Raw genomic sequence first — 13,029 nt, 5'->3', positions numbered from 1 at the left:
TCCGCGGCACGTGGGATCTTCCCGGACCGGGGCACGAACCCGCGTCCCCTGCATCGGCAGGCGGACTCTCAACCACTGTGCCACCAGGGAAGCCCAATACCTTCTATTTTTTTAATGCTAGTATATAAGATAAAATATTTAAAAATCCATTATTCCCTTTTGCCTCTTCTTTCCCACTTCTCAAAACAAATCATTGTTAATATTTGGCATCTGTCCTTCCAGACTTTTTTCTTTTACTGTGAATTTACATATATATATGTGTATAAGTATGTATATAAATGTGTATGTCTAAATACATATACTTTTGTGTGTGAGTCCATGTATGTATTTATGTATGTGTGTGTGGGCATATGTATATATGTATACACACATAATAAGATATATATACCCACAGAAACATACATAAATACATACATGGACTCACACGAATATAATTTTTCTCATAAACTGTGACTCACTCTGTAAGTTTGTTCTGCCACTTGAATTGTAACAGTATGCCCCAGAGAACTCTTCATGGCAGTAACTGTACAGCTTCCTGATTACTTTGGGATTGTGAATTGCCCTGGCTCCACGCTCTAATCTCAAGCTTCTTGTTCAGACTTCTGCAAGGCAGGTGCCCTGGAGTGGTTAGAGGTCTGGTGTGGCGTGTGGTTACACTTGAACACATCTACTGTGCTAGTGGGAAGGAGACTGAGAGGCTGAACTGTCTTGAGAGCCCAAGGCCAAGCGTGACCCAGCGAAGGCCCCATAAACCTACATAGCCTTTTTTTTTCAACTGAGAACTCCCCCGAGTGGGGCCCTAATTTAGGCAGATACGTGGCATCAGCATTCGGCATGTGTTACATAGAGTGAGTTTTCACTGGATTCCAGGGAGCCTGTCTCATCTAAGTATGAACTGGGGAGGCTTTTCTTTCTTTCTCCCCACTCTGCTACTAGTGGAGAGGAGAATAAGTTGACTTCTCCCCGTGTCTGCACCAGCCGTGGTCTGGCTGGATATCGCTGTTGTGTGGAGCTTTATAAAGGACAGAGAGCTAGCACTGAGCCAGTGCACAGCAGGGCACCCACTCTGGCACCCTGCAGGAGCTGTGCACCCTGTGCTGCCGGCTCCCCTTGGTAGCATGTGCTTGTACAATGTAGGGAGTGAACAGAGGACTTGTCTGCATGGGAAGGTTGTCACCCAGGATGCATGTGCTTCCGGTGGAACTGAGGATGATGCCAGAACACTGTAGCTCAGCTCTTCCCAATGTAATAGCCTTTGCCTTTAGATTTTATTTGTTCACTTGTTTCTGTGACTGTTAAAAAGGGTGCTTTGATTAACGTAATCCATATCATACTTGATATCCATGTTAATTTATTTTTGTACATGTGCAGAAATATTCTGGGTTTTTTGTTTTGTTTTGTTTTTTAATCGACCTCCTTTACCTGTTTCAGGTTTGTGGATATCGGATAAAGCTGCACTTTGATGGATATTCTGATTGTTATGACTTCTGGGTAAATGCAGATGCTCTGGATATTCATCCAGTTGGGTGGTGTGAGAAAACTGGCCACAAACTCCATCCTCCAAAAGGTATTGTCACTTTTTAATTGCACATTTTATATTCTGAAACACTTATTTTCTTACATCTTAATTTAGATTTTTAAGAATTCAGACTTTATGATTATTCAGGTGGGCCCAAATTTAAGCTTATTGTTAATGATAAAAAATGTTTATTAAAGTGAAAGAAATTTAGGGCTTCCCTGGTGGCGCAGTGGTTAAGAATCCGCCTGCCAATGCAGGGGACACAGGTTTGAGCCCTGGTCCGGGAAGATCCCACAAGCCGCGGAGCAACTAAGCCCATGCGCCATGACTGCTAAGCCTGCACTCTAGAGTCCGTGAGCCACAACTACTGAAGCCCACGCACATAGAGCCCGTGCTCTGCAACAAGAGAAGCCACCGCAATGAGAAGCCTGCGTACCGCAACCAAGAGTAGCCCCCGCTCGCCGCAACTAGAGAGAAAGCCCGTGCGCAGCAACAAAGACCCAACACGGCCAAAAATAAATAAATTAATTAAAAATAAAATAAAGTGAAAGAAATTTAAAAAATAGAATCCTACTTAAGAGAATAAACTCTGTCATGTACTTACTTGCATGTCACATAACATCTGCTTGATACTTAATTTTGACTACAGGTTTTAGCTACAGATTTCTATTTCATACACACACACAACACACGCACAAATACATCCTTGAAATATGATTGAAAAGTTAGTTCTAACCTGTTTACATAGCTAAGTGTACTTACTGACATTTCAGTAAATAAAAAATCTTGAGAAATTATGCATTGAACTTACGTATCTGAATATTTAGGAGACTGGAAAGGAGAATATAACACTGAAAATCAGTTCAGCTGGGGGTTGGACTAATAGCAGTTACTCCTTTATTATTAAATTCTTTATATTACAGTCTGCCAATGCTTCTGTCTGTTTCATGTTTACAAAACATCCAAGAATAACAGATCCTGTCTTTTTCAGTTCATTCCTAATATATTTAATAATTTCTTATTTCCTTCCTTTTCATATTACATTCAGTATTTTTTGCTTGATGTCAAAGAACCAGGTTACTAGTTTGATATTTTTGGCCTGTCTCAGGGTTATTGGGTTTTAGTGGACAAACTATCCTTTGGTTTTAAGTGAAAAATTAATGGCAGAATGGTATTTTCAGATAACTGAAGGATCAAACAGAAGCACCTAGAAAAGACAAGGATGAAAAAGAAAATCTGTAAGCCTTTGTATAAATTGGCCTGTTATATACGGTGAATTACTAGCTGTTCCTTTCACACCAGCCTCTGGACTTTGATGGAAGTAGAAGAGAGCACATGAGTAGATAAAATTAAATGCTCAGTTTCCTTTTTGAAGAAAATGTTGGCTTTACCAACATTTTAAACATGAAATTGTGAAAATTAAGACAAGGACATTTCCATTATTGTAATTTGCCAACATACTTACTTCATAAATCTTGAATTGTCATTCTTGTGGTGACAGGCCAGAAAGATGTTATCTGTTGTTATTACCATTTTTTCCAGCTTCCCACTTGTTCCTACAAGTTAGTCTCCCAGAGTACAACAGGTGAGGAAAAAACAAAGAACTACTCTAGCTCACTGCTAAGGGATTCTACCTAAATACTGGTAGAAATGGTCTGGTAATAAAAAGAAGTCCACCTGAGTCCAATATATGTTTGCTTTCTTGCACCTTTTCTTTTCATCCATTACCATTCATTCAGAATTGAAAAAAATAATATAATTTGTTGGAAATAAATACCCTGTGTATAAAAATACATAGATATAAATTATGAGTTAAATACTGTCTATTTAAAGAGTCACCTGATTGCTTGATTTTGGCATGTTGGAGTTACAGATAAAAGTAGGAAAGGAAAGCTAAGTGTGAAATATTTTGGTATTTTACTGTGTGTTTTATATGTGCTTACCCTAGGGTATAAAGAAGAAGAATTTAATTGGCAGACTTATCTCAAGACATGCAAAGCTCAGGCTGCTCCCAAGTCATTATTTGAAAATCAGAATATAGTAAGTACCTCCAAAATACTTTTTCTTTCACAGGAAGTGGCTTTTGAGTGTTTCACTAGCTAAATTACAAGGGATAGCAAGAAACTATAATAAATGTTATAGCTTTGGTAAATACAGTGCTCTTATCTTAATTAAACTTTAAAATTAGCTTAAAATCATCATGAATAAATATCTGTTTTTAGCCATAACATGGCTGTCTTTTTTTGTTAAATAATAAAAGGCAACATAGTATAAAACCTAGGTATAATTTACAATTAAGGTGCATAAGAAAAATTGTGACATTTCATTGTTATTGTCACTTGGCTTTAGGAGTGCTCTTCAGATGGGATTCACATAGTGAGATGCATGTAGCCCCATTTAGATTTGCATGCTAGAGACTATCATTTAAACCTTCTCTCCAGCTTCTAGCTCTGTTCCGCAGTGTAACAGAACCAAAGTCTGGATGTGTTTGTTTTTTCTACTTCTTGACCTGTTGGCATCTCTGAGGAGGCCTGATATGTTAGTCTTCCTCCCTGCCTGAGTTCTGATCTCATTGGAAAGAACAGAGAGCCAGTAGGTGGAAAACCAAAGTCTCATCTTTATAGTTGGTAAGGGCTCCGTTGGAGTATATGCATGGCCTGTATCTGCTGGCAAATGAGTTTCTTGATTCTGAGCCCTGGGGTTAAAGAGATTTACTGGCCCTTCCCACTTCACCAGCCAAGCCCAGGAGCACTGGACCAGGGCAGACTACCCTCTTGCAGGACCGCTCTTGCTCCTAGAGGGGCAGAGTGGAGACTGTTATGCCCTGTAGGCCAGCTTACTCTTAAAGGTGTGACCAGTTCCTCCTTCCAGATTCACCAGTTAGGGACAGTGAGTGAGAGCATAGAGAGAGGCAGTCATGTTTCACTAAGAATTCCCCTCCAAATAAATATCAGGAGTGGGGAAAAACCTTCTCACAAACCCCAAAATACCCTCATTTGGGAAATGACCTTAACTGGGTGTTTTGAGGACCTCAGTCATGGCTGAAACATTCTCTAATCAAATTGTGAACATAAGCCAGGTTGAGTTAGAGAACTGGAGAGGGAGTGTGTGTGTGTGTGTGTGTGTGTGTGTGTGTGTGTGTGTGTGTGTGTGTGTGTGCATTTAGGTAATTAATAGAGATAATGAGCCAGGTTATTATTTTTAAACGTCTTAATTGAGAGGATAGCTTAATTGCTGAAATGTAAATACTGCGTAGTCATTCGGCATCATTCTCTGTCAAGACAAGGGAGGACGATCCGTCAGGTGGAAAACTCAGCAGCCTGCTTGCTGTCACTCCTCCAAGTTTCCTAATCCTTGTCTGGTTCTCTGGTGATGAGTTCAGTCAGGGATTTGATCCACTGTGCCTTGAACCATCGTCTTAAATTCTGTGCATTGCTAGCACAACACTTAATCTTGGGCTGTGTGTTCGGTATCTAAGAGGCAATTAATTTTTCTATTTCTAGATTCCTCTACCTCAGAATACTCAAATATTTACGGTCAGAACACTGATAAATAATTTCAGGGCTTAAATATGTAGTAACAGTATCTGTGTAGCATTAGTGCCTGATCCTTCGACTCAGACAGAACTTCACTCTAACATATTCAGATACATGGCTGTCCACATTTTTGTAATGATAGCTGTATAATTATAGTAAAAAGAGAGGTAACATCTGCTTTGCTTAAAGTGATTAGAATAGTATCTGTGCGCTTCAGTCTGGACAGAAGGATTTTTTTTAGAAGGGCTGAAATGATTTGTAATGTGTTGTGATTGGTATAACTGATATTCCAGTACTTCTCTGAGATTCGGATACTTTTCCTCACAAAAGATTGTATGGAATGTTTACACCTGCAGCACCTCAAGCACTGAGTCTTACTGAACTTATTATTGTCTTAGTTTCATGTCCCAGATGGCTGATAATCTGTGGATTTCCTTATATTACAAACTATTTTGAATGGCTGTATGTGTTAACAGCCAGTTCTTTTCGTGCTACTGTGAATAATATCTATATTGTTGAATCAAAGTTGTAATAATTTGCAGCCTTTTGTATAGGAAGATGACCTACTTTCAGTGGAGTACTGTTTTGAAAGACCTTTTCAGAAGTGGGAGTGAATTTATACTGACTTACACGCATTTTTAACTTCAGTGCTTATTTTGTGTGAAATAATTTTCATTGTTAAGTCTGTAATAAAGCAAAAGAAAAACTGAAAGTAAACTCTACAGTAAATAAAACTTGCCTAACTCATGTAGTCATCTAAAGTACCAAGACACGTTAAAATTAATTAACTTTGCGAGGTTGTGGGTGTGTAAGTTTTAAAGGTCCAGATAGTTAATTGGGTGTAGCAACAGGGCATTTTTCTTATTGCTGCTTGTTGGAAAGCAACTCTGCTGTAAAAGTGGTTCATGATTTTTAAATTATGTGAATACAGTTGATGGATGCCAGGCCTTCAGGCAGAGGTGCAGAGAGGGTGCAGGTCCTTGCTGTTAAGTGTGTGCTTATCTCTAATTAAATCTGTATGTTTCATAGACAGTGATCCCATCAGGCTTTCGAGTTGGAATGAAGCTTGAAGCTGTAGACAAAAAGAACCCTGCATTCATCTGTGTTGCTACAGTAACAGATATGGTGGACAATCGTTTCCTCGTACATTTTGACAACTGGGATGAGAGCTATGACTATTGGTGAGACATTTTTTCCATTGCTGTGTGCTTTACTAATTGAGTGTTTATCCAAGTACATGATTTAAAAACAGTAATAATGCAAAGCTTATGACTAAAGTAACAGTGCTCTGTCCCACTCTTTCCCATTTCAGATTTTTAACTTTTTACCTGTTCCATATGGCATATATTTCTAAGTAACATCCTTTAATTCTACTTCGTGATTTGTATTTTAGTTGACTTCCTCCTGTGGACCACACTCCCAACAGACACTCACACGTGAATGTATGCACAGACTCACACTTCCCGTCCATCTCAAAATATTTTAATCTTCCTTTCATGTTTTCATGCCCAGTAACTAACTTAACTATTTATAATTGCTGAATACAAATTATTAATTGAGGAATATTGTTTTTAGTCCTTATGGGTGTTGACTATACTACATAAAGTGGTAGGAGCAACATAATTATAAAATTACATAATCATAAAATAATTATAATAAAACCATGAGATTTTTGATTAAGCAATTGAAATAATGACTTTTCATACCAAATTCATGTTCATTGATGAAACTACAATTCAGTTTTCTGGTGAAAGTCATTTCTGCACTGTTTAGTTCCTTCTGGAGAATACTTAAAATGAAAAGTGACAGACATCTTTATAAAATAAGGCTAATGTTACAGTAGCAAATGGAGTTTAATTTATATAAATGTAGCTCAGTTTCAGGAAAGCTTGTTTCCTGTCTTTTTCAGTATGTGTATATTTAAATATTCAGTAGAGCCATCAGTAATTTCCATAAATCCTCAAATTGGATTCTCAGACAGGCATCAGTTTTACTTGCATTGTTTTAAAAAAGGAGAGACAGTGAAAGCCATTTGCTATTCAGACTTTTAAACGGTGAATTAAAAAAATCTGAATTACATGTTACATATGGTTTTCACAGAATTTTTTAAAGTAGTTCCATGATCACATCGCATAGAGTCAAGTACTTGTCAATATTTTAGTATGTTTAACCCAGCTTTTTTCTGCAAAGCATAATTTTCCTCATAGGATATCTTTTTATTCAGTTTGCAATCAAATTTATTATTGAAACATAAACCATTTCAAGTATATACAAAATGAGAATAATAGAGTGACCCTCCTGCAGCCATTACCTACCACCAGCAGTTACCAATTTACATCAGTCTTGTTTCCTGTGTTTTCCTACTCCTAAATTCCCAACACCAGGATTACTTTGAAGCAAATTGCAGATACCATGGCATTTCATCTGTGAATGTCTCTTCTAAAGATATTCTTTTTCTTTCTTCAAATATATAAAGTTATAAATGGCATAATGTCACTAACATACTCAAACATTCTCCCCCAATTGTCTTGGTTTTCTTGCTTGCTTGCTTGCTTGCTTGAGGTCCAAATAAGATGCACATTTTATGATTGCTTTGATATTTCTCTTGATCAATTTTAATTTGTAGATTCCTATTCCTCCATCATTTTCTTCCCCTTGTAACTTTTATTGAAGAAACCAGGTTGTTTTTCCTGTTGAGTCTCCCACATTCTGGGTTTGCTGATTGAATCCTCATCGTATTGCTTACCATGTTCTTCCGTTTTTCGTATTTTCTGCAAACTGGTGGTTTTTGTTTCATTTAAAATTATGTGTACCTATCTTGAGTGAGTGAATAGATGAGAAAACTGTAAATTTAGAAATATTGTAATCTGTCCTGGGAGGAACATATTTCTCCCTCCTGTGTTTGATGTGCTATGATGGTGGCAGTACCAACCTGATGACTAGGATCCAGTCCTTTTCTTAATAAATGATACTTTAAAGCAGTGGTTAGAATTTGTTGAAATGAGAGCTTTTTGTTTTTAAAGTTCTGATTCATTTAGGGAGAATTTTTTTTAGGGCTTTTGCCTGATTTAAACAAAATGGGTGGATGTTAGTTTCAGTTATTTTTGTGGTCTTGTAAGTATTACAGGGTTTAAAAGTTAAGTTGCTTATTTGACGTAAGATGCATCTGCTTTAAAAATATTCTTCTGGAAAAAAGTAATGAGGAATTCTAGAAGAATTTGTCACATTTTTCTAGGATGGCAAATGCCTAGGGACTAGGAAGCATCCTGGGCTCTTATTAGAAAGAGCAGGGGGAAAAACTGATCTCTTTCAGCTCTGATTTTGCACTCTTATGAGCACAACCAAATTATTTTTAGAATGGAATGTACTTTGAGGATATACTTATACTTCTAACTCTTGAAGTTATATTTTGTTAGTTGTCAGAAAAAGAATAATGGTGTGTTCTCTGCCTCAATATACAGTTAAGGCACATTGAAAATTGCTTAAGTGCACTGGAATTTCTCCAGCCTTATTAAATATTATGTTCTTTGATCTTTGAATTTTGGAATGGTTTGTATCTGCATAAATTACTTAGGTATGTAATTGAGGATACAAATTGGATTGCTTTCCCAATTTAAAATAGTTTGGAAATGAGATTTTTTCCCTTTGAATTGGACAGTGATCTTAATCTCTTTTTACCTTAGTGGGAATTTGAAAGCGCTCACGCACGCGTGCACACACACGCGTGCGCGCAGACACACACACATTTGTGGTACTGCATGTTTAATTGCAGTAAAACATTCCTTCCTTCCAAAGAGGAGTGCTACGTGGGATTTAAATTTATGTAGGATTGAAGTAGTTTTTAATGAAAGGAAACAATATACATATATTAGAATAATAATTGTTTTACCTCTGGGTTTCCTCTGTGCTTTTATTACCGGTAGTTGGTAGTCGTTGAATTCTATGCCCTTGACAGTGATTAGACTTCGGAATAATCCTAAATAGCACAGAATATTGGAATACTGGAAAGAACTTTAAGGATGGCAGAAGGAAAGCCCTCCCAGTGAGGATGCCACCATCCTCCCGGAGCAGCGTGTGGCCTCTTTCCCTCAATCATCTTCCGATGCCTGAGGGCTGGGCTCCACAATGAGGAGTCACCCCCTCTCTTCCCTCAGGCCCTGGGGAGGAATCTTGCTTTTAAGAAATGTTATTTTCGGAATAGATACATGTATTTGTATAACCGAATCAATCGCTTTGCTGTGCACCTGAAACTAGCACTACATTGTTAATTAACTATACTCCAATATAAAATAAAAAGTTAACAAAATAATAATAATAATAAATAATAGCAATATGTGACCCACCCCCCCACCCACCCCCCAAAATGTTATTTTCACGTGACCTTGTCTTTTGGGAACCAGGAAGCCATGACAGCAGGCCTTAGGTGACTGTTGACTAGAATGAGGTTGCCACTTCAGCCGTCTTTGAATTTCAGTCCAATATCCCAGTGAGTTAGGCTGAAAAATCATCAAACAGATCTATGAAAAAGAGAAGCATTGAGTTAGTGAATTAGAGCAAATATGGGGCTGGGGCCTTTTACTGTTGTTTCCAAGTGGATTGCAAACTTCTTCTATTTTTTTTTTAGAGATGGGGCTCTTTCACATTTGTACATTGAGAGTAATATTAGTTTTATGTGTCTCCCCAAAATAATGTTGAAAAGCTGCATTGTGTTGTCAGTTTCTTAGAGCATTGTCAAAGTTAACAGGTTTGTCATCAACCATTAAATTTGGAAAGCAACCCTTGATGGTGGTGATGAGTCACAGAGATGACAGGGACCTAGGTAGCTCTGCACTTCAGTCTTGAGGGGCTCAGTGTCTGGGAACGGAGAGAAACACAACACTACTGTCTTGGCTGCAGAGTTGATGGTGGTTAGTGCTTAGTAGAACCAACTGCTTGCTGTCTCCGGTGGCAAATGGAAGGCAAGACTGACTCACCGGAGGGTTCTCGGGGAGGTCTTCCTGGGGACATGAGATTTGAACTGGACCATGAAGAATGATAGGAATTAGTACTTAGATGTTGGGATGAAGTATTCCCGGAAAGCACTGCTTATGGTTAAGCCCATGGGGCAAAAATGTTATGTTTGGCGTATGGCAGCCCGGGGATTCAGTAAGTGACTTAACTCCTCTAAGCTTTAGTTGCCCCCTTTGCAGAAAGGATTACTGGTCCCTATCTCACAAGGTGGTGTGAGGATTAAAATAAGAATTTTAGAAACAGAAACCAGTTTGCAAAAGGTTAAAGAGATAGCTGCAAAGGACATCAAGCAGAGAAGTTTGGCCCTGAAGGTGAAAGTGGATTATTGCCTGAGGGGGAGTCATTCCTTAAGGAGGGTTCCTCCTCAACACAGAGAGTGTTGAGCTTAGTTGAAGGAAGGAAGCCACTGTAGAGGGAGAGGGGAGATATCTGAGACTGAATAATTGAGGATACCAGTGTCCTGTAGGAAGGGCTAGCCTTGGGAAGAAATAAGCTTTATTCTCACTCATGGAGGAAATGAAGACATGAAAGGAAAATTGATGCTAGAGTGATGAGGTGGCACCTCCTTTATCTTTTCCTAGTAGTCACTGTGTTAGTGAAATCAGGTTTTAATCTTGAAGCAAATTACGAATATTGAAAATAGCCACTGTGGGGAATGGGTTTGGAAATGAATTAGGGATGAAAAGGAGAACTATGATGACTCCGTATGATGAGGTTTGGGGTTTAGTAGTAAAACAGAGTGTTGGAAGCCCTGAAGAGTTAGCACAGGGTGGGAGCCAGGAAAGTGGGCCCTGGGAAGTAAATTGACAGTCATCATGCTCTGGATTTAGGGAGTGAGAGAGGCCAAGTGTGCTGTGTTTCTTCAAAGAATCTAAACTATTGCTTGAATGAAGACTTTGAGGTTTTCCTTAAGTGAGCGTCTTGAAATGTTCTTGTTTGACTCTCTGCCGAGATCTGGGGAGCCCAGCGTATGTGCCTTACTTTCGTTTAGCTTTTGGCTGCGTCTGATAGAACCAGGGTCCCTTTCTTTTTAACCCAAAATCGCGTAACCTCTCAGTGTTTCCATAAAATGATGATCTTAATGTTTGCTCGCTTTATATTACAAACATGGATTTTTCATGAATTATTATTTCTGTTATTATATCTACCAGTCTAGGTCTGATTGGATCTAAGCAGCCTTCATAAATAATTTGCACTTACCTGTGAAGTGGACTTAAAAAAATTTTTTTTTTGGAGATGGAGTTCTTTAACAATACACATAAAAACCCCAAAGAAAGAAAGTAAAGGTACAGGGAGCAACGATTCGCCAAACTTTTCACCATTAGTTGTTCTTCAGTATATTTTTTCTTGGTTACATTTCTGCTTCAGGACACTAGATGGGACTAAGAGATGACTTGTGTTTCAACAGTAACAAAGGATCTCACAGCCTTCCAACTTCTGAAGGAAGTGTTGTTTGTTTATTGAGGAGCTATAAGTAAACTAGATAAAAATAGGGCTGTTTTTATTTTCATTATTGAGACAGTTGCCAGGTTTATTTTAGACGGTGACTTTGATCAAGATTTAAATAATATTAAAACCTTATATAAGATTCAGGCAGTACAGGAATGAGTGGCCAGAATATGCTACAGTATTTTCCTTACTTGTAATTTCTAGAGAAATCCAGTAAAATCAAAAGAGTTAATTATGTCTGATGCTTGTATTTCAATCAACATGAACCTGACAGATAATTAGAAGTACTTGATAGTTGTCTTAAATTGGGAAGGAAAAAATTAAAGTATTATATACTTACTTTTTCTTTTTTTTTTTTTTTTGGTGGTGTGCGGGCCTCCCTCTGCCGTGGCCTCTCCCGTTGCGGAGCACAGGCTCCGGACGCGCAGGCTCAGCGGCCATGGCTCACGGGCCCAGCCGCTCCGCGGCATGTGGGATCCTCCCGGACCGGGGCGCGAACCCGGTTCCCCTGCATCGGCAGGCGGACGCGCAACCACTGCGCCACCAGGGAAGCCCCTATTTTTTCATTTTTAAGGATCCCTATATCAATTAACAGCTTTCCCTAGAATAAAATAAAAATTTCCCTAAATTAAAGGCTGCATCATTACTAATAATCCATAACCAAATAATTGTCTGGGAAAGAATAGTACAGCTGGAAACTGAGCTCCATAGTTTTGCTTATACAATTTATCATAATGCCTCGGAAGGAAGTGGGTATTAAAATATCTTTTATGAAAATGTATAGCGTAAGAAATGTACCAATTGCCATATGAACTGGGCGGCATTATGTCTTCCTTTCACATTTCTACAATAATGACCTACACATATACATGTAACCCTATATAGATTAAGAAAAATAATAGTGTAAGGGAGGGTGGGTAGGAGATATTCAATAAGTGAATAAAAGCCTTCAACTATAAATTTAAAGGTATTTTCTACTGAAATAATTATGAGAAAAATCAGCATTAAATTGGGGTTCCATCAGCTCATCTTGTGTTACTGGTCAGAGCTGCTCACTTGGAAAGATTGACTTGGAAAGTGGTGACGGGATGTTAGTTCACTTACAACATTTCCTAGAAAGTTCTCCGTAGTCTGTTAAGTGTGCAGTAGCATTACGTCTAAAAAAGCAATGTGTATACCTTAATTAAAAAACGCTTTATTGATAAAAAATGCTAACCATCTTCTGACAACACAGGATTGCCACAAACCTTCAACTTGTAAAAAATGTGATCTTTACAAAGCACGGTAAAGCAAAGTGAAATAAGGTGAAGTATGCCTGGTGTAGAATAACTTCAGTCTTTAATATGCCAATGATGTATTTTGTAAATCTCTAAGAGGGAGATCTGTTATTTTCCTCAAATATTTGATCATAGGGTCCTGACGTTTTTTTTAAACTTCACGATTCCTGTAATCTTTGAGAACACAGGTGGAAAATGTTCTACCAACTTTTTTTTTTTTTTTTTTTTTTTTTTTTTT

At 38.1% G+C, this 13,029-nt stretch overlaps 1 protein-coding gene across 8 annotated transcripts in view; it reads left to right on the top strand.

The window, feature by feature from the left end:
• Positions 1 to 13,029, top strand: part of L3MBTL3 (L3MBTL histone methyl-lysine binding protein 3) — a 124,503-nt gene that overhangs the window by 44,373 nt on the left and 67,101 nt on the right. For all 8 annotated transcript variants that reach the window (XM_007115073.4, XM_007115071.4, XM_024122656.3 and 5 more), the window contains 3 exons: positions 1,432 to 1,567; positions 3,468 to 3,559; positions 6,085 to 6,236. In XM_007115073.4, coding sequence (XP_007115135.1) covers positions 1,432 to 1,567; positions 3,468 to 3,559; positions 6,085 to 6,236 — 380 coding nt within the window. The remainder of the gene's footprint in view (positions 1 to 1,431; positions 1,568 to 3,467; positions 3,560 to 6,084; positions 6,237 to 13,029) is intronic.

Source organism: Physeter macrocephalus, chromosome 10 (assembly GCF_002837175.3).
Source record: "Physeter macrocephalus isolate SW-GA chromosome 10, ASM283717v5, whole genome shotgun sequence".
NCBI lineage: Eukaryota > Metazoa > Chordata > Mammalia > Artiodactyla > Physeteridae > Physeter > Physeter macrocephalus.
This window is presented reverse-complemented; position numbering and strand designations above follow the sequence as displayed.